This window comes from Ranitomeya variabilis, chromosome 4 (genome assembly GCF_051348905.1).
Source record: "Ranitomeya variabilis isolate aRanVar5 chromosome 4, aRanVar5.hap1, whole genome shotgun sequence".
Lineage (NCBI taxonomy): Eukaryota > Metazoa > Chordata > Amphibia > Anura > Dendrobatidae > Ranitomeya > Ranitomeya variabilis.
The window spans coordinates 649,650,625-649,678,585 of record NC_135235.1 but is presented as its reverse complement, the minus strand read 5'-3'; the positions used below and the strand labels follow the sequence as shown (position 1 = coordinate 649,678,585).

General features: G+C 43.4%; 2 protein-coding genes across 2 annotated transcripts in view; both read right to left on the bottom strand.

Annotated features, from left to right (window-relative positions):
• Positions 1–1,146: 1,146 nt before the first annotated feature.
• Positions 1,147–12,280, bottom strand: LOC143768170 (general transcription factor II-I repeat domain-containing protein 2A-like). The gene is made up of 3 exons (XM_077256859.1): positions 12,217–12,280; positions 11,596–11,745; positions 1,147–2,459 (listed from the first exon to the last, which is right to left on the bottom strand). Exons 1-3 carry the CDS (start codon positions 12,278–12,280, stop codon positions 1,147–1,149), a joined length of 1,527 nt encoding a protein of 508 aa, XP_077112974.1.
• A 1,670-nt stretch (positions 12,281–13,950) lies between these two features.
• LOC143766177 (gastrula zinc finger protein XlCGF66.1-like) overlaps positions 13,951–27,961 on the bottom strand; it is a 71,673-nt gene continuing 57,662 nt past the window's right edge. The window contains exon 5 of the mRNA XM_077253647.1: positions 13,951–14,906. Within this exon, the coding sequence (XP_077109762.1) occupies positions 14,329–14,906 (578 nt within the window). The 3' untranslated portion in view covers positions 13,951–14,328. The remainder of the gene's footprint in view (positions 14,907–27,961) is intronic.

Genomic DNA, 27,961 nt, shown 5'->3' with positions numbered 1-27,961 from the left:
GATATACGGAGGTCTTATACAGAAACTGATAGACCATCTGGGGCAGACAGATGTGTGGAGATGGCAGCACCCCACTGAAAGGGACTGTTCCCACTATTCTCATGTCCATGAATCCCATGCAATATTGGACTTTTGGTTGTTGGGCCTGTCGATGGTGTCGCTTGTCCTTTCGACAGATATTTTGAATGTTCATGTGTCTGATCATGCAGAAAGGAGAGGAGGTGGAGATTTTCCTCTTATTTATACTCGTCTGATGATTTTAAGGCTTTTCTACAAAAATTTAGAGATGCATACAAAGAGGATAATAAAAAACATTGTAGTGATCCACATTTCTTCTGGGCGGACTCTAAGGCTGTACTAAGGGGACAAATTACCTCTTATGTTGATAATAAACGGAAAAAATTGCTAGAGGTGACATTAGCGACAGAGAAAGCTAACTCAGGCTTATAAGGGTATGTGTCCACGATCAGGATGGCCGGCGGTATAGTCGGAGCGGCGAAGCCGCTCGGCGCTAAGCCCCGCCCCCTTCTGGGACGCGATGATGCCGGATGTGTTCATTGTACACATCCGAGATCATCGCACCCCTCGCCATAGGGCTCAGTGTTATGCCTTGCGGGGACGCAGCGTCCCCGCAAGGTACACGGACATGCTGCGATCTGAAAAGACGTGCAGCATGTCCGTAGTCGCAGGGAAGCCGGATGCGTGTTTCCACGCATAGTGGACACGGTATTTCATAAAATCCCCTCCACTATGCTGGAACATCTGGACGCTGCGTGTTTGACGGTGCAGCTCTGCGCAACGTCAAACACGCAGCGTTTCCTGACCGTGGAAACATACCCTAAGAACTTCAAATTATCTAACTCTCCCATAAATAGACAAAAAATTTGGAAGCTAAGGAGGCTGTGGAGAGCATAGAACATGAAGAGCACTGTATAGTCTAGATCAGGGGTCCCCAAACTTTTTACACAGGGGGCCAGTTCACTGTCCCTCAGACCATTGGAGGGCCGGACTATAAAAAAAAACTGTGAAAATCCCTATGTACTCTACACATATCTCATTTTAAAGTAAAAAAAAAACATACAGGGAACAAATACAATATTCAAAATAAAGAACTAGTAAATTTAAATCAACAAACTCACCATTATTTCAATGGGAACTATGGGCCTGCTTTTGACTGATGAGGTGGTCAATGTCCGGTTCCATATTTGTCACTGCTAGCCGTAACAAGTGATGCAAGTGCACATCAGTTAGTCTAGATCTGGTTGGAGATTTCAGATGTTTCATTCTGGAAAAAGTCTGTTCACAAACATAAGTGCTGCCAAAGATAGTTGCCATTTTGAGTGCATGATTCCTGAGATTAGGATAGGTCTCAGAGGGGAGAGATGCATAGAAGTTAGGCAAGCTGCTTGACTTGAATGCGTCTTTCAGAGAGTCACAATTCTGCAGTTCAGCCAGTTCCATTTGGTAAATTGCATCCACATTTTCAATGTCAATAGAAAATGGGTTAAGCTGTATGTCCTGTTCATGGAGATGAAGCTCTTTAAATTTGAATTGGAACTCCTTTTGCAATTTTTCCAGTGAATTCACACATGTTTCTTTTGGAAATGCAACCATGGGTTTTTCTGCTAACAGATTTTGAGTTAAGGGGAGATGGCAGAAATTTTCCTCCTTCACTTGTTTGATAAGGAGGCCTAATTTTACTTCAAATGCTTTCACATGTGAGTGCATATCACAGATGAGCTTCCCTTTTCCTTGAAGTTGCACATTGAAACTGTTGAGTAGCTCTGTTACATCTGTCAGAAAGGCGAGGTGCCATTTCCATTCTGTATCACTGAGCTCTGGTACTTCTTTGTTTTTCGACAGCATAAAATCTGTAATCTGTGGAAGCAAGTCATAAAAATGTCTCAAAACTCTGCCTCGACTCAGCCAACGGACTTCTGTGTGGTACAGAACATCTTCATAGGCAACATTTAGCTCAGACAGAAATTCCTGAAATTGTCTGTGGTTTAGTGCATTAGCTCTAATGAAGTTAACACAAGATACCACAATTTTCATAACAGAGTCCCACTTCAGTGATTTCCTACATAGCGCTTGTTGGTAGATGAGGCAGTGTATGGCTATTGGATGAGAATGGTTACGTTTGTCCATCTCTTGTTTAATGCGAGCAATTACTCCTTTCTTAGACCCCACCATGCTAGGCGCACCATCAGTTGTCACACTGGAAAGTTTAGCCCAGTCTAGCTCTAAATCCTTCACAGTTTTGGAAAGCTTTTCATAGATATCCTCTCCTGTAGTTGTTCCTTTGATACTTTGCAGTGCAGCAAGCTCTTCTATGACTTCAAAATTGTCATTCGTCCCACGAATAAAAATTAAAAGTTGTGCAGAATCACGAACATCATTGCTCTCGTCAAGTGCCAAGGAAAAATAGTCAAGTTTTCTTGCAGAGAGTTTTGCAAATGCTGATGCAAATTGTCTCCCATTTCTTCAATCCTTCGTGTAATTGTAGATCCTGAAAGACTAACTGTACTAAACAAGTCTGACTTTTCTGGACACATCTCTTTGGCGACAGAAAGAAGGCACTCTTTAACAAATTCTCCCTCCACGAATGGCCTGCCAGTGCACGCTATTAGCTTGGCAACTTGAAAACTTGCTCGCAGTGCTGAAATGTTTAGCTGCTTCTGCTTCACAAAAGTTTTTTGCTGAGTTGTCAATGAATGTTTCAGTTTTAATATTTTATCTTTTCTTACATCTCCAACCAAACAATCATATTTATCTTTATGTTGAGTTTGATAGTGTTAACGCAAATTGTATTCTTTAAACACAGCCACTATATTCTGACATATCAGACACACAGCTCTTTCCTTGTACTGCATGAAAAAGTAATCATAAGTCCACTGTTCTTTGAATATCCTACACTCCGAGTCAATTTTTCTCTTTCTTGACGTCCTTGTTTCCTAGGGATTCCAAATTGCTATTAGTAAAATACCAATAGATATATATACAGCCCTACAAAAACAATATACCAACAATCACCCCCATATAGGTCCAGCTCCCATGCTCTGTGTTCCCCCATATCGGTCCAGCTCCCATGCTCTGTCTTCCCCCATATAGGTCCAGCTCCCATGCTCTCTCCCAAACCCCCCCCATCCCCGCTTAAAAAACAAAGAAAACTATACATTACCTAGCAGTGCACTGTAGCGTAGCCGCTCCCGCGCTCCTCGCTGTTCGTCTGTCAGGCCTAGATGCGCACGTCGCGCGTCACTACGTGCGACGTGCTCATCTAGGTCTGGAGTCTCTGGAAGATGAGCACCGAACTCTCGCTTCTGCATAGCGCCGGGCGCTCAGAAGCCAGAGGAACATGTGAATTGCGGCGGGGGCCGGGTAAAAGGCCCCCGGGGGCCGGATGCGGCCCGCGGGCCGTAGTTTGGGGACCCCTGGTCTAGATTATCAGAAACACAGATATTTTAAGTGGGGGAACAGGCCAGGGAAGTTACTTGCCTCTCTCACTAAACCGTATAGAAATGCAACTAGAATTAATAAAATACTTAAACAAGATGGTAAAATTATAACAGATAATGAAGAGATAATAGATGAGTTTAGACAATTTTTTAGCTTTCTGTAAGGAGCCGGGGGAGAAGAGACCACTGGGGACTCGTGTTTCCTTCAGAGCGAGGTGGCTCCTACTATTACGGAGGATCATAAAAGTTTGCCTAATGTGCCCATTACTACCACAGACATGTTACAGGCCATCTCTACAATTAAGAGTTCTAAAGTACAGGGTCCAGATGGGTTTAGTGGCGAATATTATAAAATTTGGGGTCCTTCGGTGGGTCCACATTTGTGTGGGGTGTTTAATGGAATTATTGAGAAGTGGTACATTCCAGATAGATTCAACGAAGCCTGTATTATTGTGCTTCCATAACCTGGGAACAATTTGATGCAGGTAGAGGGTTAGTGTCCAATTTTGTTGCTTAATTCTGACTTTAAGCTTCTCACAAAAATATTAGCAAACAGGGTTCAGCAAATCCGTCCTGAATTAATTTCACCACACCAGACGGGGTTTGTGCACGGGAAGTCAATAACCTATAATATCAGAACAGCGATAGGCACAATATCTTGTTGTAAACGTAATAATTGTTAAAAGAATATAGTGGTTGGTCTAGACGCAGACAAGGCTTTTGATCGGTTTGGTGGAATTATCTACATAAATTACTGGAAATAAGGGGGTTTGGCTCATGGTTTTGTACTGCAATCAGGTTGATATATAGAGATCCCATGTCCAGGCTTTTTATAATCAATACCTTATCACCGTCTCTTGAAATTCAACGGGGTACCAGACAGGAATGTCCGCTATCTCCACTACTATTTAATTTGGCATTAGATCCCCTGTTAAGAACTCTTCAAAATTTATCAGAGTTTCAAGGGATACGCTCCGGAAATGTGGAGACTAAAATACTAGCTTTCGCTGATGATATTCTACTATTTGCTGCCATCCCGACCCAGGCTATCCCAGTCAGTGTCGACATTAAAATTTTTTTGAGATCTTACCGGGTTTAAAGTCAATTATAACAAGTCAGAAGCTTTGGTAGTATGTAGATTGGGTGGGATATCTGATGGCTCCTTTCCTTTCCAGTGAAGGACAAAATCTATCGGATATTTGGGTATGCGGCTCCCAGCGGATCCCCACGCTTTATATAGATTTAATTATAAACCCCTTTTTCTTAAAATAACTAACCTCCTTAATAGTGATGAGCGAGTATGCTTGTTGCTCGGGTTTTCCCGAGTACGCTCGGGTGGTCTCCAAGTATTTGTTAGTGCGTGGAGATTTAGTTTTCGTCACCTCATCTGCATGATTTGCTGCTAGACAGCTTGAATACATGTGGGGATTCCCTAGCAACCAGGCAACCCCCACATGTACTCAGGCTGGCTAGCAGCTGTAAATCATGCAGCTGCATCAACAAAAACTAAATCTCCGTGAACTAACAAATACTCAGAGACCACCCGAGCGTGCTTGGGAAAACCCGAGCAACGAGTATACTCGCTCATCACTACTCCTTAACTCTTGGAAACACTTTACTTTGTCATTCACGGGGAGGTGTCACCTACTCAAAATGATAGTGTTCCTGAAGTTATTATATTTATTTCAAACACTCCCATTATTATTACCCCAGTCTGACATCAATCTATTGAACAAAGCCTTCTGGCAGTTTATTTGAGGAATTAAGAGGCCGATCACTTATTGGGCTATGTAAACTGCAATTACCAAGGAATGAGGGGGGTATTAAAGTTCGTGATATTAGTAGATATAATATTGCGGCTAACCTTTGGTATGTAATTGACTGGTTCCGGGGGTCCTCTCACTTTGCCAATGTTCATCTAGAGAGGCAAATTTATCCTCATGTTTCACTGTTGGTCTTGGTGCATTTGAAAAATGAGGATCTTCCTAAGGATATTAAAGACCATCCGATATTATGGTAAACTATTTTATCATAGAGAAGAGGAAGGAGAATGTGTCAATTGAAGAGTGGAGTGTCGCCCTTCCAACCTTTTTTAGACAACCCCCTATTTTTAAAAAGTAACCCGCCCAAAGAATATAAGATTCTTGCAAAGCAGAAATGTGTTTTAGTGATAGATCTATTGAACCATTGCTTTTCTATAATCACCTTTGAGGAGGCAGTACATCGTTTTCCCTTATTCAGAGTCAAGACAACAAGAACCAACTATGCAGTCATATAATCCAAAACATATATACTTTATTCAAAATTAGCATAAAATTCAGACAGACAATGTGTAGCAGGGCTACCAGATGGAATTAGCCATCAGCATAATGTAAAACAGAGCCCAAGGTTGGTAATCCCCGCGCCCCCTGAGGAAGGTATCCATACCGAAACGCGCGTCGGGGTGGATTGGTGCCCCCGTGCCGGTCAACACAGCTATCATCAGGTGATATGCACATTTAGTATTGTCTGTAGGTTTACTTAGCCGTTACTTTGGCTGTCATTCCTTTAATGGAGATATTATCTTCAGTAATATTAACTCCTATTGGGTGGCGTTCAGTATTTCTGTTTGCCACTATATGTTGCACTTTATCATAACACCTATGTATTGCCTGTTTTCTGGTACAGGGGATTACCAACCTTGGGCTCTGTTTTACATTATGCTGATGGCTAATTCCATCTGGTAGCCCTGCTACACATTGTCTGTCTGAATTTTATGCTAATTTTGAATAAAGTATATATGTTTTGGATTATATGACTGCATAGTTGGTTCTTGTTGTCTTGACTTACATTGGTGCAGTTATCCTCATGTCCATGCATGGGTGGTACATCCAGATACTATTTAGGATTGCCTTTTTTGACTAACTATATGTGCCGCTAATAATGCATATTGGAATTCTTCTCCTTATTCAGAGGCAGACCATTTCTGTTTCTTCCGGCACCTTAAGCATGTTAATAGTAGACAACGGCATGGTTGGGGAAATAGGCTAGACATCATTCTTAGAAAAGGCAGAACACAGTTGATATCAACAAGTGACATATATTCTGTTTTATGCAGAGAGTGGTCATGGAATGCAATGGACACAGGCCCGGCGAGATAGAAAAAAGACATTGGGGGTTGGAGGTACGGGATATCTTGGAAGCTACTATGACACAAAGAAAAGTTATTCCATATAGTAGCTATACTGATATGGCTTTATTACTTATGCACAGGGCTTATATCACCCCTTATATACAGTTCAAGATGTCCCCCATTAATTCATATCAACGTGCAAAATGTGACCAACGTAATACTGATATATTTCATCAAATGTGGAACTGTATTAAAATTCAAAAGTTATGGCATGATATCCACTCTGAATTGCAACATATTTGCAGGGTTGAGATTCCTCTCTCCCCACAGTGGGCAATTTTCAGTGTCTTGGAGGAGTCTCAGAGATCACTACCTAAACATTTGAAGGCCATACTGGTGATTTGGGCCTCAGCGGTCAGGAAAAGTATATTGCATCAGTGGTTAATTTGGATGCACCATCGAGATTATTAATACTAACAAAGATTCATTATCTGTTTAGGATGGACTGGTTGGAGACTTTGACAAACAAAGAAAAATTGACTGAGACATTTTTTACAAGATAGTCGTCTTTTATTCCCACTCTTGATTTAGAGCCTAAGAACAGACTTAAAAAGCAATTTGAAATGTATTACAATGTATTGGTGGACATACGCCAATTTAATAAGAATTGTTTGAGTAAAGATGCATACAGAGAGGGAGTGATAAAAGATGTTAATGGAAGTTTAATTACAGGCTATACTATAGCATTTTAGTGTACTGTTATGATACTTAGCTTAGCATCGCAAGCATATTGTGATTCTGTATGTTCATTTATCGTTCATTCTTTATTAAACATAACAGAGAAAAAAAGGGAACATTCATACCGTCATAAACCGTAGAGAACATTACAAGTTATAGGCATACCAACAGTGCAACTTTTCGATTTCCTTATCCCCGTCAACTTAGAGGAAGTGAACAACTATAGAATTATAATATGAATCCTGATAGAGTATTTTAACGATTTCACTCAATAGTCCACAACTTTTTGAAGCAAAATCATCAGTACCTGTCACGGGGAGACTAGGTGAGCGAGAGCTAATAACCCGGGCCCCTGCAATTTCCCTCAGACTAGGGAAATCCTGACTGACCCTCTACCTGGAGTTTACACTGATGGTGTGCATGTCCAGGCCTCTACCCTCGCCCTGTCTCCTGTTTCAACCCTAGGCTGAAAACCTCCGCACACCACCCAGTGAAGATGTAATTCACCAATACCCACAGTTAGCACAGACAAGGATAAAGGAAAATATACACCACGCCGCAGTCACTCAGGAATACACTATAAATGTGCAAGGCAAAATAAATACAAATATAGGAAGGAGTAAATAAGACAAAGGAAAATACACCACCAGCAACGAATCTCCAGCAACCAGCTCTCCACTCCAGATCGAGATAACAACGCACAAGACAGAAGCTATAATCGGCGACACCCAATGATCAGGAGAAGTATTTAAAGGCAATGGGCATGGCCCAGCTTCCAATCCGAGGATCAGGTAAATTAACCCCGGAACAGCTAGATAAAATCTAGCCGACGACAATGAGCAAATAGTCGTCAAAAGCGGAATTACCGCTGTCTGTCGAACGACCTGGTCTGAACAGCGTCCGACATGACAGAAACATCCAAATCCCATATTCTCTTATATCTCAGGTCAGTAAAAAGACGTATTGGTGGTCATTAAGGGGTCAAGAGGGGACAAAAAAAAACCCAGACATTTGAATGGTGCCTTTCAAAGTGGTTAAGATTTGGGGCATTAAAATGTCATGTTTGCTACTGCAGGTGCACACAAAGTTTATGGAGTCAAACATGGTACTGTTCGTGTAGTCACACTTATTGGACTGTAATAACAAATATTCTTTCTAAGGTGATTTAATTTCCAGACTCTGAGGTATGCATGTAAATTATAAAAAAAAAGATAGCTCAACATTTTTCTAACAAACAATTATTAATAATTGCAAACAGAAGTTTGAACTGTAGTTATATCAACTAATGTTGTAAATTGGTAGATACAAAAACCCCAATAACAAAATATGCATGTCCAAAGGACAGCAAAATAAAACAAAACCCGCTCAAAAGTAAACGGTACGGCATCTTCATAAACCCATAGTAAAAAGTGCTAGCAACAGCTATATGATGTTGGGGATGAGATGCTCACCTAAGACCAAAGAGCAGAGATACCGGACCGGGTGTGGATGCCCCCCGACGCGCGTTTCGCGGGTAACAAAGCCCGCTTTTTCAAGAGGATGTAGTGTTTGCTCAGCCAGGACCTTTTATGATCCTTTGAACCGGCATGTGATGTCCGGCCGGCCAATTGCAGTGAGCGTAGCGGCGCATGCGCACTGTAGATCCAAAGCTCTCAGCAGATGGAGCAGGGCGTCATCGTCGTCACGCACGAGAGGGGAGGAGGAGCAGTCCCCGCTCGTACGGACAAGGATAAAGACGCACCGCTACACAGCCAGGAGCCAGGGTCACAGCGCGCACGCGCACCCCCACTGTGTCACCAATGAATAACATGAAAGCATGCAATGTGTAAGTACCACTAAGTGCACCGAACAAAAGTGCGTATAAACAGGGAAATATATGACTCAGACCAAAAAAGTATATATACACAGAAAACGTATATGGCGGTTCAATTCTACAAAAGGTCCTGGATAAGGCACAGTCCCACATCTTTGTGTGTATAATACACTTGCAAGCATAGATGGTTCCAACATTGGCAGGTAAAAAAGATGGCGAGGAGTCAGTTGAAAGTTCCTGCTTTGAACAACAAATAAAAGAAAACACAAGTGAATACAACATATAAAAAATATATAATAAAATAAAGAATAATAAAAACACACCCAGATCCCGGGAGATAAGAATAAGAATCATATCTTCAAGATAAAGGTGGGGTGGAACCACCAGGAATAGGCACATTCAGAGAAAGAAAGGGACTCATTTAGTCCTCTGGGGGTCATGGTGCCCAAGACCACAATCCACCTAGCCTCCACCTGTGCGAGAATTTTTTTATAATCACCTCCTCGGATTCCCAGGTGTATCATATCGATACCCCGCACCATAAATGATGCAGGGTCCGCTCTATGAAATTGCCTAAAGTGGCGCGGGATAGTTTTAAGAAGGGAAAAGTCGGTCACTGTCCTTGCTGCACAAATGTCCCGCACATGTTCACGTACTCGTTTTCTCAATTCCCTAGATGTTAAACCGACATAAATCTTTGAGTAGCCACAAGTGGCATAATAGATGACGTTGGTACTTCCACATGAGATACGATGTCTAATATCGAATTGTTTTGTACCGTTGGATGTGCTGAACGTATTGCAGCGCAGGACATTTGCGCACGCAAGGCAGTGACCGCAAGGTATGGATCCCACACTTGGTCTTGTAGCTCCAAAGGGGCTCACATAGGATGGAACATAATGGCTCTTGGCTAAGAGGTCTTTTAAATTCTTTGATCTTTTTGCTGTCATAGATGGTCCTGCCCCCAGGGTAGCTCCTAGAGAGGGCTCAGCATTTAGAATAAGCCAGTGTCTTTTTAGTATGTTACGCATCTCCCCCCATTCATGATTGAATGTCGATATAAATCTTATAGGGCCATCGTAACTAGCCCTTTTCTTGGTCCTGGAAGGTTGTAACAGATCACCTCGTGAGGTGGATCTAGCACGTTGGTAACCGCGTTTAATACATCTATTAGAGTAGCTGCGGGCAGAGAACCGTAGCCTAAGATCGGCAGCCTGATTTTCAAATTTCGCATCTGAGGAACATATCCGCCTCATCCTCAGGAACTGACCGACCGGGACAGCCCTGATCGTGGATGGATTATGTGCAGAGGATGCGTGAATCAGTGCATTAACCGAGGTAGGTTTGCGGTACACATCCGTCTGGATGTGACCGCTTTCATCAACTTCAAAAGTGACATCCAGGAAGTTGACCCTCCTGGTGTCAAATGTGTATGTTAGATGAATGTTAAGAGCATTCTGATTCAACTCATCCATAAATTCCCTGAGCTGCTGCACCGTCCCGCCCCACAAGAAAAAAACATCATCAATATAACGATGCCAGCACAGCACATGGGAGGCGGCCCGTGGGCCCTCGTCGCCAAATAAAAATCTCTCCCAGGAGCCCAGGAAGAGATTTGCATACGAGGGCGCACAGGCCGCGCCCATGGCTGTGCCACGCATCTGTAAATAAAATAAATCTTTGAATACCAAAAAAATTGTGGGTAAGGACATAGTGCAGCAACTCAAGAATAAATTCACAAAAAGGGCCACCCCAGTCGGAAGCCCCCAAGAAGAGGCGGACAGCCTCGATGCCGTGCTGGTGATTAATGCAAGTATACAGGCTCTCTACGTCGGCCGTCACCAATAGTGTGTCATGATCCACAAGAATGCCGTCGACCCTAGCCAGGGCGTCCGTAGTATCTCGTACATAAGATGGAAGGGTTTCCACTAAGGGTTTTAAGTAGTAGTCTATAAACTGACATATTGGATCGCACAAACTGCCAATCCCTGAGACTATTGGACGCCCAGGAGGGTCGAGAGCATTCTTGTGGATTTTGGGTAGTAAATAAAAAGTTGACACTTTAGGAGACTTAACTGTCAACCCTTCCAGGACCTGTTTTGTAATTAGATCATTGTCAGGGGCTCTAATAAGGATTCCCTGAAGCTCACGTGAAAAGGACATTGTAGGATTATAGGGGAGCTTGCGGTAGGTATCCCTGTCTCTCAGCTGACGAAACGCCTCACGTTCATATTTCTCTTGAGGCCATACAACAATATTTACCCCCTTGTCAGACGCCTTAAAGACAACATTAGGCAGTTTTTGAAGATCTGAGATAGCTATCCTTTCATCTTTTGTCAAGTTGTCAAAACGCCGTCTCGTGGATAACCGCCTAAACTCCTCTGTCACTAATTTTGTGAATGTATCAATGGCGGGACTGAGTGACAAGGGGGGAAAATTGGTGGATCTAGATATTGCAGAGGGTGGAAACCTACTTGCACCGTGATCCTCCTGCTCCTCCAGGAGGTCCTCTAAGTCATGAAGGGTCTCTCTCTCGATCTCAGACATCATCTCACACGAATCTCTTTTGTGATGCAATTTTCTGAGGAGTAGTTTTCGAGAAAACAAATTAAGATCCTTCATAGCTGTGAAGAAATTAAAAGAGTTGGTTGGAGCAAATGAGAACCCCTTGCTAAGTACCCTTAGTTGAGTTTCAGTCAGGACGTGTGAGGATAGGTTGACTACCTGTAATCCCCCTTGTGCGTTCGAATATCCTCCATTTAATTTGGATTTAGTTGTCTGGCGTGTTGTTCGTTTAGATGTAACTGTATTAGTTGGAGGAGCACCTTGCGGGGGACCCCTATATGCTGTTTCATCTTCACCGGACATGTTGGATCTTATAGAAGTTGATCGAGATCTTGAATGAGAAAAATTTCTAAATCTGGATCTAGACCGGCTCGTTGCATTCCTCCATCTATAGACACGTTTTAATTTTTTGTCCTCCACATCTCTTTGAAATTTCTTTGTTTTAGTGGATTGCACTTCCTGAACCCATTTCTGGGAAAGATTATCAATTTCCTCATTGAATTTTTTTAAAGCATCATTATTCAACTCACGGTGAAGTGTAATCTGAATATCCTCAATTTCTTTCTCAAGGGAAGATAGAGTAGTAGAATTCATATCCCTTAACAGCTCAAGGAAGCCTTTAGAGCAGGTGTTCGCATAATTTTCCCACCTGTTTTTAAATTCCTCATCTTGGATGGGGAAAGAGGGAAACACTTGTATTCTGAGCCCTCTGGGTATTAAATCTCTCTGGATGTACCTTTCCAAAAAAGCGTGGTTCCACCACACACGAATCCTTTTTCTAAACAGATCTTTGAACCTGATAATGTCATCCTGTATATTCTTGTCAATTCCCCCGGTCAGCCCCACTGAGTCATCCTGCATAACATCATTAATTAGTGTGCGCCACGTGTGGTCACGTGCGCGAAAGTCCATTCTAGATTTGAGGTCAGCTGTGAAAGACACAGAAGCAATTAGTAGATACAAAAACCCCAATAACAAAATATGCATGTCCAAAGGACAGCAAAATAAAACAAAACCCGCTCAAAAGTAAACTATAATTTTCAGGAGGAAAAAGAGCAAACAGGTGTACTAAAAATAGCAAAATTTTTTATTATAATAAGTCACCAAAATACATATCATCACAAATAATTTTTTGCAGGAAAAACGACACCAAGGGCGTCACAGTATCTCAGTATTTGGTCAATTATTGCTGAAAAAACCAATATATTTCTCAAAATAAAGTGCACAGTGCAATATCATCATTACATATATGGGGCATCTTCATAAACCTATAGTAAAAGTGCTAGCAACAGCTAAATCATATTAGGGACGAGATGCTCACCTAAGATTTCTCAAGTAAAGTGCACAGTGCAATATCAGCATTACATGTATACGGCATCTTCATAGACCCATAGTACAAGTGCTAGCAACAACTAAATCATATTAGGGATGAGATGCTCACCTAGGATTACTCAACTAAAGTGCACAGTGCAAATCAGCATTACATGTATACGGCATCTTCATAAACCCATAGTAAAAAGTGTTAGCAACAGCTATATGATGTTGGGGATGAGATGCTCACCTAAGACCAAAGAGCAGAGATACCGGAGCGGGTGTGGATGCCCCCCGACGCGCGTTTCGCGGGTAACAAAGCCCGCTTTTTCAAGAGGATGTAGTGTTTGCTCAGCCAGGACCTTTTATGATCCTTTGAACCGGCATGTGATGTCCGGCCGGCCAATCGCAGTGAGCGTAGCGGCGCATGCGCACTGTAGATCCAAAGCTCTCAGCAGATGGAGCAGGGCGTCATCGTCGTCACGCACGAGAGGGGAGGAGGAGCAGTCCCCGCTCGTACGGACAAGGATAAAGACGCACCGCTACACAGCCAGGAGCCAGGGTCACAGCGCGCACGCGCACCCCCACTGTGTCACCAATGAATAACATGAAAGCATGCAATGTGTAAGTACCACTAAGTGCTCTTAGGTGAGCATCTCGTCCCTAATATGATTTAGCTGTTGCTAGCACTTTTACTATAGGTTTATGAAGATGTCCCATATATGTAATGATGATATTGCACTGTGCACTTTATTTTGAGAAATATATTGTTTTTTTCAGCAATAATTGACCAAATACTGAGATACTGTGACGCCCTTGGTGTCGTTTTTCCTGCAAAAAATTATTTGTGATGATATGTATTTTGGTGACTTATTATAATAAAAAATTTTGCTATTTTTAGTACACCTGTTTGCTCTTTTTCCTCCTGAAAATTATAATGTTGTAAATTGTAGAGACCTGGCTGATATATAGCTGTGTTTCCTGGGTGCTATTTAGATTTTGGAATTAAGTTGTTTATTGGTAACTGCAAATAATTTTTTATAATTATTTAGGGACTTACATTTTGCTCCATTTCTAATGTATAACACATAATATTACTTCACTATAATTGCTGTATGCTTTATTACTATACTTGTCAATAACACAAATGTGTACCAAAAGGAGAATTGTTACTTCCCTACATGAATTTTCGGAAGGTTAACAAGATGCATTTTCGCGAGAAAACATTTGCCACATTCTATACATGAAAACGGTTTCTCCCCTGTGTGCCTCCTCTCATGTATTTCAAGAACTGATTTCTGAGCAAAACATTTCCCACATTTAAGGCATGATTACGGCTTCACTCTGGTGTGAACTCTCAGGTGTCTATTAAGATGTGTTTTCTGGCTGAAAGATCTTCCACATTCTGGACATGAATATGGCTTCTCCCCTGTGTGAATTCTCTGATGATTAGCAAGATCAGATGTCTGTATAAAACATTTCCCACATTCAGAACATGAAAAGCGCTTCTTCCGTATGTGAATTTTCTGGTGTAAAACAAGACTTGATTGATCTCCAAAACATTTCCCACATTTGGGACATTGGAAAGTCTTTCCCACTGTGTGACTTTTCTCATTTCTAACATGACTTTCCTCTGGAACACATGTCATTTGAAAAAATGAAGTCTCTCCCGTTTGAATTCTTTGATGTTCAACATCCTTATTTTCATTTTTAATTTGATTAACAGTCTGTGGTGAATTAGGAACAAAGACCAGTTGGACAGGGTAACATAATTTATACACGTTCTGAGTGGCTGCAGGTATAGATGGGGTAATGACTTGCGGTTCATATGTATTTTGTGGGACACCACGGTGATCTGGTGTAAAATCTGTAGATATCCCATACTTTTTCAAGCTTCTTATATGATCACCTAGCAAAAATAAGAGAGATTTTTTTTTATCTTTGTCATATAATTTAAACATTCGTATTTTATAACATTTATGTACAAAAAAGTCATATAAGTTGCAAAGCATATAGCACAATTCAATAATTAACAGATTAAGTATTACCACACATTTTAGGTTGGCACCTACTGACCACTCTGACAATGGGAGGTTTAACCCTTCCACACAAAACGATCAAGTACTGTATGTTGAAAACTATCAGCTAAATTCCTCTTTTTCCTGACATCTTGTGCCATAAAAACTGGGAAATCTTCATTCATATTATAGCAATACCATGTCCAACTTAAAATGGTGGGTTTAAACAGATCACAATCTCACGATAAAACCAAGTTCACACAACAGTATAAAAAAAATCTGATTTTCAACCAAGTACATTGTGTGGGCAATACAAAGGACTGGCACATTACTTATTCCTTCCAAAGACTGTACAAAGGACGATGGAACATTCCTTACGGATGGAGGAAAGGCGATTCTGGCAGCTAAATGTGAAAGAAGTCTTCACAGTTAGAGCAGTAAGACAGTTGTATGCTGTCCGTAGGAGACAATAATGGCAAATACTACAAGAACATTTAAAAAAGGGCTCGATGCTTGTCACAAGTGGCATTGTGGGTTATAAGTAATCATAATAGAGAATGTAGAACTTATGGAGAAAGTTTGACTGGATGGACCTTTGCATTTTTTCAACCTACATAACTACATAGCCAGAATAGCCGGATTACTTACCGGTAATGCTCTTTTAATGAGTCCACGACAGCACCCACTGGAGAGATAGGGATCCGCCCCAAGGAACAGGAAACTTACAGAAAAATAAAAGGGGCGGTCCGCCTCTCCTCCTCAGTTTAATTTTCAGAGTACCAGGAGGACCGCCAGTATTAGGCAAATATTTACAATATATATCTTAAACTTATTTACTCTATAAAATAAGTAATTAAATTGGTTTTAATTTATTAGGGAGGTATGTGGGTGCTGTCGTGGACTCATTAAAAGAGCATTACCAGTAAGGAATCCGGCTATTTACCCTTCACGACAAGACAGCAACCACTGGAGAGATTTCCAAAGACCAAGACCTAGGGGGGACCACCATGCTGAGGATAGTCCTGCCAAAGTGTAGGTGAGAAGTTGATGAAAGATCAAGCCTATAGTGGTTATAGAAGGTAGAAGGAGCCAACCACGTTGCCGCTTTACATATGTCCCCTATTGGAACGTTTCCCCTTTCGGCCCAGGAAGATGCCATAGCTCTGGTGGAATGTGCTTTAATACCCTCAGGAGGTTCCTTATTTTTCATGGAGTAGGCCAGCCGGATAGCATCTGTAATCCATCGGGACAATGTGGCTCTTGTGACTCCATACCTTTTCTTTTTGCCCTGGAAGGATATGAACAGAGCCCTACACTGCCTCCAACTAATAGTTCTTTCAATATATTGTAAAACTACTCTCCTGACATCTAGAGTGTGAAATTTTTGTTCTTCAGGAGTGGAGGGGTCTTTAAAGAAAGTTGGAAGATGTATCTCTTGTGATCTATGGAATTTTCCCGCTACCTTAGGGAGGTATAAGGGGTCTGGTTTTAATATTAGCCTGTCCTGAAATGTTAAAAGGAAAGGTGGATCTATTGACAGAGCCTGAATGTCGCTGACCCTTCTAGCCGATGTTAGTGCTACTAAGAATGGCGTTTTTAATGATAGGTGTTATAGAGACGCTGTATCTATAGGCTCAAACGGAGGTTCAGTAAGAGAGTCTGGGACTAGGTTTATATCCCAAGGAGATACTCTCGGGATGTGGACAGGAGTAACTCGTTCACAGGCCGTGATAAAACGGGACACCCATTTATTCCCTGCAATATTATGGCATAGAGGGCGCCTAGAGCGGATACTTGGACTTTCAGCGTATTAACAGAAAGACATAACTCTTTCCTTTTTTGTAAGAATTCTAAGATAGGTCTTATTGGAATTTCTGAGGGGTCGGAACCTGTATGGAACTGAAGAAATTTTTTCCATATTTTGGTATAGATTTTCGTAGTAGATGGTTTCCTGCTAAGCAGGAGTGTATCAATTAGACCTCTTGAAAAACCTCTAGAATTTAGTATCTGCCTTTCAAATTCCAGGCCGTCAAGTGGAGGCTGTCCACTTGGGGGTGAAAGAAAGGTCCCTGAGAGAGTAGGTCTGGGATTGAGGGAAGGACCCATGGGTCTGTCACTGACATTGATTGCAGGCACGAGAACCATGGTCTCTTGGGACAAAATGGTGCTATTAATATTATCCTGGCCTGCTCCTCACTGATTTTCCGTATGATTTGAGGTAGTAGAATCATCGGAGGAAAGGCATATGCTAGATTGAATTGCCAGGGTATTTGAAGAGCATCTAGAACGTCCGGGTGATCGGCACAGGACCGAGATGCAAATTTCTCCACTTGTCTGTTTTGTCTCATAGCAAACAGGTCTATCTGAGGATGGCCCCATAATAATGTTATCTTGTGAAAGATGCAAGGATTTAGGCACCATTCTCCCTGATGTAGAATGTGTCAACTTAGGAGGTCCGCCTGTTAATTGTTCTCTCCCCTGATGTGGAGGGCAGAGAGAGACAACAGATGTTTTTCGGCCAGGTTCAAGATGTTCTCTGCGGAAGACATTAAAGCGTCCGATCGAGTACCCCCTTGTTTGTTTAAGTAAGCCACTGTCGTAGTGTTGTCTGAACAGACTGATTTCCTCGAAGCTGTGGAAGAAATTGACGTAATGCATAGTTTACCGCCTTTAGTTCTTTCAGATTAGATGAATATTGAATTTCCTCTTCATTCCATATTTCCTGGCAGAAACTATCTCCTATATGTGCGCCCCACCCGTGGGGACTAGCATCAGTAGTTAAAGTGTGGGATGGTGTAATTACCCAAGGGACCCCCTCTGATAAATGTCTACTATCTAACCACCATATCAGGGAGGCTATAACATCTTGCGATAAGGTTATCTTAGATTCAAGGTGGCCAAAGAGTTTTTTTCTGTTCCCGAAGAATTTGGTGTTGCATGTTGTGAATTCCGCTCTTGGGCTCCCTCCGGTGGCTGTAAGTGGCACTGTTGTGAGTTCTGTTATTGGGCTCCCTCCGGTGGTTATAAGTGGTACGGCTGCTCCTTGGATTTAGCTGTCAGCAGCTGCTTCCACTGATTGTCTATTCGGGCTCGGCTATTTAGCCTGGCTCTATCCTTCAGTTAGTGCCAGTTGTCAATATTCCTGGTTGGATTCACTGTTGTGAATTCGGTTTGTGGGCTCCCCCGGTGGTCTGTTATGGTAGTGTCTCTTATGTGCCTTCCTCCGTCTCTGATTACCTGTCGCCACCCTCTAGGGGAGTTTCCTATTTAAGGCTGCTTGGCTGTTAGTCACATGCCGGCCAACAATGTGCTAGTAGCATTCTGTTGCATTCACCTGCCTCAAGTTCCAGTTCAGCTAAGTTGAATTTTGTTTCTTGTTTTTGCTATTTTTGTCCAGCTATCTGCAATGTGACTCTTCAGTGCTGGAAGCTCTTGTGGACAGAAAATTACTACTCCAGTGGCATGAGTTGTCACTGGAGTTTAAAGTAATTTCTGGATGGTGTTTTTGAATAGTGATTTTTAGGTCGACAGTGAAGTAACACTTTCCTGTCCTTCTGCTATCTAGTAAGCGGACCTCACTGTGCTAAATCTGCTGTTCATCCTACGTATGTCATTTCCTCTGAACTCACCGTCAATATCTGTGGGGGCCTACTATCATCTTTTGGGGTTCCTCACTGGAGGTAAGGCAGGCCTGTATATTCCTCTTATAGGGGTAGTTAGATCTCCGGCTGGCGCGTGGTGTCTAGGGCATCGTAGGTACATCCCCCGGCTACTGTAAGTGTTGGGTCAGGTTCAGGTCACGGTCGACCTTAGTTTCCATCACCCGAGAGCTAGTCCGTTTTGTATTTTTATTCCCCTGGTCATTGGGGTAACCATAACAGTTTGGCCGGCCTGTAAAAAATCTATGTGTTAAAATATGCACTAAAGCAGGAAGGAGGAGAAAAGGTTTTTGTTTTTTTTTCTGTGTTTGAAAGTGCACCTTAGTTTGATCATTTGTATTCCTTGCTTAAACTGCAGTCTTCAGCCTTTTTTTTTTCTCCTCTCCTCTTAACCTCTGAATGCTTGGGTTACACCCATTTGAAACATGGATCCACAGAGTTTAGTTGCAGGTTTGAATAACCTTGCGACAAAAGTACAGAACCTACAAGATTTTGTTATACGTGCTCCAATGTCTGAACCTAAGATTCCTCTGCCTGAATACTTTACCGGAGACAGATCCCGGTTTTTGAGTTTCAGAGAAAATTGCAAATTGTTTTTGTCTCTGAGATCTCACTCTGCTGGTGATCAGACTCAACAAGTTAAAATTGTTATCTCTCTACTGCGCGGCGACCCACAAAGTTGGGCATTTGCATTATCGCCAGGGGATCCTGCGTTGTTGAATGTAGATGCGTTTTTTCAGGCTTTGGGGTTGCTTTATGAGGAACCTAATTTGGAGATTTTGGCTGAGAAAGCCTTGATAGCTCTTTCCCAAGGGCAAGATGAAGCTGAGATATACTGCCAGAAATTCCGTAAATGGTCGGTGCTTACTAAATGGAATGAGTGCGCTTTAGCAGCTAATTTCAGAGAAGGTCTCTCTGATGCCGTGAAGGATGTCATGGTGGGGTTCCCTGTGCCTACAGGTCTGAATGATGCCATGAAATTGGCTATCCAGATTGATCGGCGTTTGCGGGAGCGCAAATCTGTGCACCATATGGCGGGGTCTTCTGAGGAAAAATCTGTGCACCATATGGCGGTATCTTCTGAGCAAAAACCTGTGCACCATATGGCGGTGTCTTCTGAGCAAAGACCTGTGCACCATTTGGCGGTGACCTCTGAAAAGGCATTAGAGCATATGCAATGCGATCGTGTTTTGTCTAGAGGCGAACGTCAAAATTACAGGCGCAAAAATGGATTGTGCTTCTACTGTGGAGATCCAGCTCATGTTATATCAGCATGCTCTAAACGTATAAATAAGGTTGATAAAAAGGTTGATAAATCTTTTTCTACAGGTACCTTGCAGTCAAAATTTCTTTTGTCCGTGACATTGATTTGTACCTTATCATCTGTGACTGTGAATGCTTATGTGGATTCTGGCGCCGCTCTGAGTCTCATGGATTGGTCCTTTGCCAAGCGTTGTGGGTTTGATTTGGAGCCGTTGGAAGTTTCTATTCCCCTGAAGGGTATTGATTCTACACCTTTGGCTAGCAATAAACCACAATATTGGACACAAGTGACTATGCGTCTTACCCCAGACCATCAGGAGATTATTCGTTTCCTTGTATTATATAACCTACATGATGTCTTAGTGCTTGGATTACCATGGTTACAGATTCATAATCCCGTCTTGGACTGGAAATCTATGTCTGTGTTGAGCTGGGGATGTCGGGGTATTCATGGGGATGCACCTTTGGTTCCTATTTCTTCATCTACTCCCTCTGAGATCCCAGCATTTCTGTCAGATTTTTATGATGTCTTTCAAGAGCCTAAAGTTGATTCTCTCCCTCCCCACAGAGAGTGTGACTGCGCTATTGAATTGATCCCCGGTAGTAAGTTTCCTAAGGGTCGCTTGTTTAATTTGTCTGTACCTGAACATACTGCTATGCGGGAGTATATCAGAGAATCCTTGGAAAAGGGTCATATTCGCCCCTCGTTGTCTCCACTAGGGGCAGGATTTTTCTTTGTAGGTAAAAAGGATGGTTCATTGAGACCTTGTATCGACTATCGACTTTTGAATAAGATTACAGTTAAATACCAGTACCCGTTACCTTTACTGACTGATCTGTTTGCTCGTATAAAGGGGGCTAAGTGGTTCACTAAGATCGATCTACGTGGTGCGTATAATTTGGTGCGGATTAAGCAGGGGGATGAGTGGAAGACCGCATTTAATACGCCTGAAGGCCATTTTGAGTATTTGGTAATGCCTTTCGGTCTCGCAAATGCCCCTTCCGTTTTTCAGTCCTTTATGCACGATATTTTCCGTGAATATCTGGATAAGTTTATGATTGTGTATTTGGATGATATTCTTGTTTTTTCGGAGGACTGGGAATCTCACGTTCAACAGGTCAGGAGAGTTTTTCAGGTTTTGCGAGCTAATTCTCTTTTTGTAAAGGGCTCAAAGTGTAGTTTTGGAGTTCAGAGAATTTCCTTTTTGGGATATATTTTTTCCCCTTCATCTATGGAGATGGACCCTGTCAAGGTCCAGGCTATTTGTGATTGGATGCAACCTACTTCTTTGAAGAGTCTGCAAAAGTTCTTGGGTTTTGCTAATTTCTATCGCCGATTTATAGCGGGTTTTTCTGCCATTACTAAACCTTTGACTGATTTGACCAAAAAGGGTGCTGATGTTGCTAATTGGTCCTCTGCGGCTGTGGAGGCCTTTCAAGAGCTTAAGCGCCGCTTTTCTTCCGCTCCTGTGTTGCGCCAACCTGATGTGTTACTTCCGTTCCAGGTTGAGGTGGATGCTTCGGAGATCGGAGCAGGTGCAGTTTTGTCGCAGAAAGATCCTGACTGCTCAGTAATGAGACCATGTGCGTTTTTCTCCCGAAAGTTTTCGCCCGCTGAGCGAAATTATGATGTGGGAAATCGGGAACTTCTGGCCATGAAGTGGGCGTTTGAGGAGTGGCGTCATTGGCTTGAGGGTGCTAGACACCAGGTGGTGGTCCTCACTGACCACAAGAATCTAATTTATCTTGAGTCGGCCAGGCGTCTGAATCCTAGACAGGCGCGCTGGTCGTTGTTTTTCTCCCGATTTAACTTTGTGGTGTCATATCTGCCTGGGTCCAAGAATGTGAAGGCGGATGCCCTCTCTAGGAGTTTTGAGCCTGACTCGCCTGGTGATTCCGAACCTACCGGCATCCTGAAGGATGGGGTGATATTGTCAGCTGTCTCCCCAGACCTGCGGCGTTCTTTGCAGGAGTTTCAGGTGGATAGGCCTGATCGCTGTCCGCCTGGTAGACTGTTTGTCCCTGATGATTGGACCAGTATAGTTATCTCGGAGGTTCATTCTTCCGCGTTGACAGGTCATCCTGGAATTTTTGGCACCAGGGATTTGGTGTCTAGGTCCTTCTGGTGGCCTTCTTTGTCTCGAGATGTGCGCATGTTTGTGCAGTCTTGTGATGTTTGTGCTCGGGCCAAGCCCTGCTGTTCTAGGGCCAGTGGGTTGTTGTTGCCCTTGCCTATTCCTAAGAGGCCTTGGACGCACATCTCTATGGACTTTATTTCTGACCTTCCGGTTTCTCGTAGGATGTCTGTCATCTGGGTGATTTGTGACCGTTTTTCCAAGATGGTTCATTTGGTACCTTTACCCAAATTGCCCTCCTCCTCTGAGTTGGTTCCTCTATATTTTCAGAATGTGGTGCGTTTGCATGGTATTCCTGAGAATATAGTGTCTGACAGGGGTACTCAGTTTGTGTCTAGATTTTGGCGGACGTTCTGTGCCAGGATGGGTATCGATTTGTCTTTTTCGTCTGCATTCCATCCTCAGACTAATGGCCAGACTGAGCGTACTAATCAGACCTTGGAGACTTACTTGAGGTGTTTTGTGTCCGCTGATCAGGATGATTGGCTTGACTTTTTGCCATTGGCAGAGTTTGCCCTTAACAATCGGGCTAGTTCTGCCACTTTGGTTTCTCCATTTTTTTGTAATTCAGGGTTTCACCCTCGGTTTTCGTCCGGTCAATTGGAGTCTTCGGATTGCCCTGGAGTGGATGCTGTGGTTGATAGGATGCATCAGATTTGGGGACAGGTTGTGGACAATCTGAAGTTGTCCCAGGAGAAGACTCAACAGTTCACTAATCGTCATCGGCGCATTGGTCCTCGTCTTTGTGTTGGGGACCTGGTGTGGCTGTCTTCTCGATTTGTTCCTATGAAGGTCTCGTCTCCTAAGTTTAAGCCTCGGTTTATCGGCCCTTATAGGATTCTGGAGGTTCTTAATCCTGTGTCCTTTCGTTTGGACCTCCCAGCATCTTTTAATATCCATAATGTTTTCCATCGGTCATTATTGCGGAGGTATGAGGTACCGGTTGTTCCTTCTGCTGATCCACCTGCTCCTGTGTTGGTTGAGGGTGAATTGGAGTATGTGGTGGAAAAGATCTTGGACTCCCGTGTTTCCAGACGGAAACTTCAGTATCTGGTTAAGTGGAAAGGTTATGGCCAGGAGGATAATTCTTGGGTGACAGCATCCGATGTTCATGCTCCCGATTTGGTTCGTGCATTTCATAGTGCTCATCCAGGTCGCCCTGGTGGTTCTGGTGAGGGTTCGGTGCCCCCTCCTTAAGGGGGGGGTACTGTTGTGAATTCGGTTTGTGGGCTCCCCCGGTGGTCTGTTATGGTAGTGTCTCTTATGTGCCTTCCTCCGTCTCTGATTACCTGTCGCCACCCTCTAGGGGAGTTTCCTATTTAAGGCTGCTTGGCTGTTAGTCACATGCCGGCCAACAATGTGCTAGTAGCATTCTGTTGCATTCACCTGCCTCAAGTTCCAGTTCAGCTAAGTTGAATTTTGTTTCTTGTTTTTGCTATTTTTGTCCAGCTATCTGCAATGTGACTCTTCAGTGCTGGAAGCTCTTGTGGACAGAAAATTACTACTCCAGTGGCATGAGTTGTCACTGGAGTTTAAAGTAATTTCTGGATGGTGTTTTTGAATAGTGATTTTTAGGTCGACCGTGAAGTAACACTTTCCTGTCCTTCTGCTATCTAGTAAGCGGACCTCACTGTGCTAAATCTGCTGTTCATCCTACGTATGTCATTTCCTCTGAACTCACCGTCAATATCTGTGGGGGCCTACTATCATCTTTTGGGGTTCCTCACTGGAGGTAAGGCAGGCCTGTATATTCCTCTTATAGGGGTAGTTAGATCTCCGGCTGGCGCGTGGTGTCTAGGGCATCGTAGGTACATCCCCCGGCTACTGTAAGTGTTGGGTCAGGTTCAGGTCACGGTCGACCTTAGTTTCCATCACCCGAGAGCTAGTCCGTTTTGTATTTTTATTCCCCTGGTCATTGGGGTAACCATAACAATTCACATCTCTGCTTGGATTTCTGTTGTGAATTCCGTTCTCGGGCTCCCTCCTGTGGTCGCAAGTGGTACTGTGTGAGTTCTGTTCTTGGGCTCCCTCTGGTGGCTTTTAGCGATACTGCTGGTTTGTAGCTGGGCTCAGCTGCCTCGTAATCTGCTAGTCTGGCCTCCTATTTAATGCCACCTGGACCTTTACTGGTTGCCTGCTGTCGTTGTATTCAGTACTGGTTCTGATCTCTCTGGACTGCACTTGTGACCTGTCTCCTTCTGCAGAAGCTAAGTCTTACTAGTTCATTTTTGCTCATTATTCTTTTGAAAATATTTCTCAGTATATGATGAGTTTAGTCCAGCTTGCTTATATGTGATTTTCTCGCTTGCTGGAAGCTCTGGGGCGCAGAGTTGCTCCCCTCATATCGTAGTCGGTGTGGGGGTTCTTGCATTCTCTGCGTGGATGGTTTTTGATAGTATTTTATACTGACCGCACAGATTCCTTGCTATCTTCTGACTATTTAGTGTTAGCGGGCCTCATTTGCTAAATCCTGTTTTCATTTCTACGTTTGTGTTTTCCCCTTATCTCACCGTTATTTTTTGTGGGGGGCTGTCTAAACTTTGGGGTTATTTCTCTGAGGCAAGTGAGGCTTTGCTTTCTCTCTAGGGGTAGCTAGTTTCTCAGGCTGTGAAGAGACGTCTAGGATTTTAGGAACGTTCCACGGCTGCCTATAGTGTGTTTCGATAGGATCAGGTTGCGGTCAGTAAAGTTTCCCACATCCCCAGAGCTCGTCCTAATATTCCGGTTTACCCATCAGGTCAGTTTTGTGATCCTAACCACCAGGATCATAACAGTACAGCAGGACGAGAAAGAGTTAATGTATCGCAAAAGAGGGATAAGAGAAATCCTGAGTTCATTTTTTTTTTTCCTCTGCAGTGTGTCTAGCCTCTCTCCTCCCCTTAATCTCTGGGTGGTTCAGAATTCAGCTGCAGACATGGACATTCAGAGTCTGTCCTCTAGTGTGGATCATCTCACTGCAAGGGTGCAAGGCATTCAGGATTATGTAATTCACAGTCCTATGTCAGAGCCTAAGATAGCAATTCCTGAGTTGTTCTCTGGTGATAGATCAAGGTTTTTGAACTTTAAAAATAATTGCAAATTATTCCTTTCTCTGAGACCTCGTTCCTCTGGTGATCCTGTTCAGCAAGTTAAAATTATTATTTCTTTGTTGCGTGGTGACCCTCAAGATTGGGCATTCTCCCTGGCGCCAGGAGATCCTGCATTGCTAAATGTGGATGCGTTTTTTCTGGCGCTTGGATTGCTTTATGAGGAACCTAATCTGGTAGACCAAGCAGAAAAGGTTTTGCTGGCTCTCTCTCAGGGTCAGGATGAAGTTGAGGTTTACTGTCAGAAATTTAGGAAATGGTCTGTGCTCACTCAATGGAATGAGTGTGCCCTGGCAGTGATTTTCAGAAAGGGTCTTTCTGAAACCCTTAAGGATGTTATGGTGGCCTGCGGGTCTGAATGAGTCCATGTCTTTGGCCATTCAGACTGATCGGCGTTTGCGGGAGCGCAAACCTGTGCACCATCTGGCGGTACTTTCTGAGCAGAAACCTGAGTCTATGCAGTGTGACAGGATTCTGACCAGAATTGAACGGCAAAATCACAGACGTCAGAATGGGTTGTGCTTTTACTGTGGTGATCCTGCTCATGTTATATCAGACTGTTCTAAGCGCACAAAAAGGTTCATTAAATCAGTCACCATTGGAACTGTACAGCCTAAATTCATTTTGTCTGTTACTTTGATTTGCTCTTTGTAATCCTACTCAGTTATGGCTTTTGTGGATTCAGGCGCTGCCCTGAATTTGATGGATTTGTCATTTGCCAGGCACTGTGGGTTTATCTTGGAGCCATTGCAATTTCCTATCCTACTAAAGGGAATTGATGCTATGCCATTGGCCAAGAATAAGCCTCAGTACTGGACTCAAGTGACCATGTGCATGACTCCTGCACATCAGGAGGTGATTCGCTTTCTTGTGTTACATAATTTGCATGATGTTGTCGTGTTGGGTCTGCCATGGCTGCAGGCCCATAATCCAGTCCTGGATTGGAAAGCTATGTCTGTGTCAAGTTGGGGTTGCCAGGGGATTCATGGCGATGCTCCTTTGGTGTCAATTGCTTCTTCTACTCCTTCTGAAGTCCCTGAGTTTTTGTCTGACTACCAGGATGTATTTGATGAGCCCAAATCCAGTGCCCTACCTCCTCATAGGGATTGTGATTGTGCTATAGATTTGATTCCTGGTAGTAAGTTCCCTAAGGGACGACTTTTTAATTTATCTGTACCAGAACATGCCGCTATGTGGAGTTATATAAAGGTGTCTTTGGAGAAGGGGAATATTCGCCCATCCTCGTCCCCTTTGGGTGCAGGGTTCTTTTTTGTGGCCAAGAAGGATGGTTCTCTGAGGCCCTGTATAGATTATCGCCTTCTAAATAAAATCACGGTCAAATTTCAGTATCCTTTGCCACTGCTGTCCGATCTGTTTGCTCGGATTAGGGGGGCTAGTTGGTTCACCAAAATAGACCTTCGAGGAGCGTATAATCTTGTGCGTATTAAGCAGAGCGATGAATGGAAAACAGCATTTAATACGCCCGAAGGCCATTCTGAGTACTTGGTGATGCCTTTTGGACTTTCTAATGCCCCTTCCGTGTTTCAGTCCTTCATGCACGACATCTTCCGAGAGTATCTGGATAGATTTATGATTATATACCTGGATGATATTTTGGTCTTTTCTGATGATTGGGAATCTCATGTGAAGCAGGTCAGAATGGTATTTCAGGTCCTGCGTGCCAATGCCTTGTTTGTGAAGGGCTCTAAATGAGTCCAGAAGGTTTCCTTTTTGGGCTTCATATTTTCTCCGTCTACTATTGAGATGGACCCAGTCAAGGTCCAGGCTATTCATGACTGCACTCAACCTACATCGGTGAAGAGCCTTCAGAAGTTCTTGGGTTTTGCTAATTTTTACCGTCGCTTCATCACTGATTTTTCTAGTGTGGTTAAGCCTTTGACGGATTTCACCAAGAAGGGTGCTGATGTGACGAATTGGTCTCCTGCAGCCGTGGCAGCCTTTCAGGACCTGAAACGTCGGTTTTCTTCGGCTCCTGTCTTACGTCAGCCAGATATCTCTCTTCCTTTCCAGGTTGAGGTTGATGCTTCTGAAATTGGGGCAGGGGCTGTCTTGTCGCAGAGAAGCTCTGATGGCTCTGTGATGAGACCATGTGCTTTCTTTTCAAGAACGTTTTCGCCTGCCGAGCGGAATTATGATGTTGGTAATCGAGAGTTGTTGGCAATGAAGTGGGCATTTGAGGAGTGGCGTCATTGGCTTGAGGGAGCCAAACATCGTGTGGTGGTCTTGACGGATCACAAGAATTTGACTTATCTCGAGTCTGCCAAATGATTAAATCCTAGACAGGCCCGATGGTCACTGTTTTTCTCCCGTTTTGATTTCGTGGTTTCATACCTTCCGGGTTCGAAAAACGTGAAGGCTGATGCCCTTTCTAGGAGTTTTGTTCCTGACTCTCCGGGAGTTTCTGAACCGGCTGGTATCCTCAAAGAGGGGGTGATTTTGTCTGCCATCTCCCCTGATTTGCAACGGATGCTGCAAGAATTTCAGTCCAATAGACCGGACCGTTGTCCACCGGAGAGACTGTTTGTCCCGGATAGATGGACCAGTAGAGTTATTTCCGAGGTTCATTCTTCGGTGTTGGCAGGTCATCCTGGGATTTTTGGTACCAGGGATTTGGTGACTAGGTCCTTTTGGTGGCCTTCCTTGTCGCGGGATGTGCGTTCCTTTGTGCAGTCCTGTGGGATTTGTGCTCAGGCCAAGCCTTGCTGTTCTCGTGCCAGTGGATTGCTTTTGCCTTTGCCTGTCCCGAAGAGGCCCTGGACGCATATTTCCATGGATTTTATTT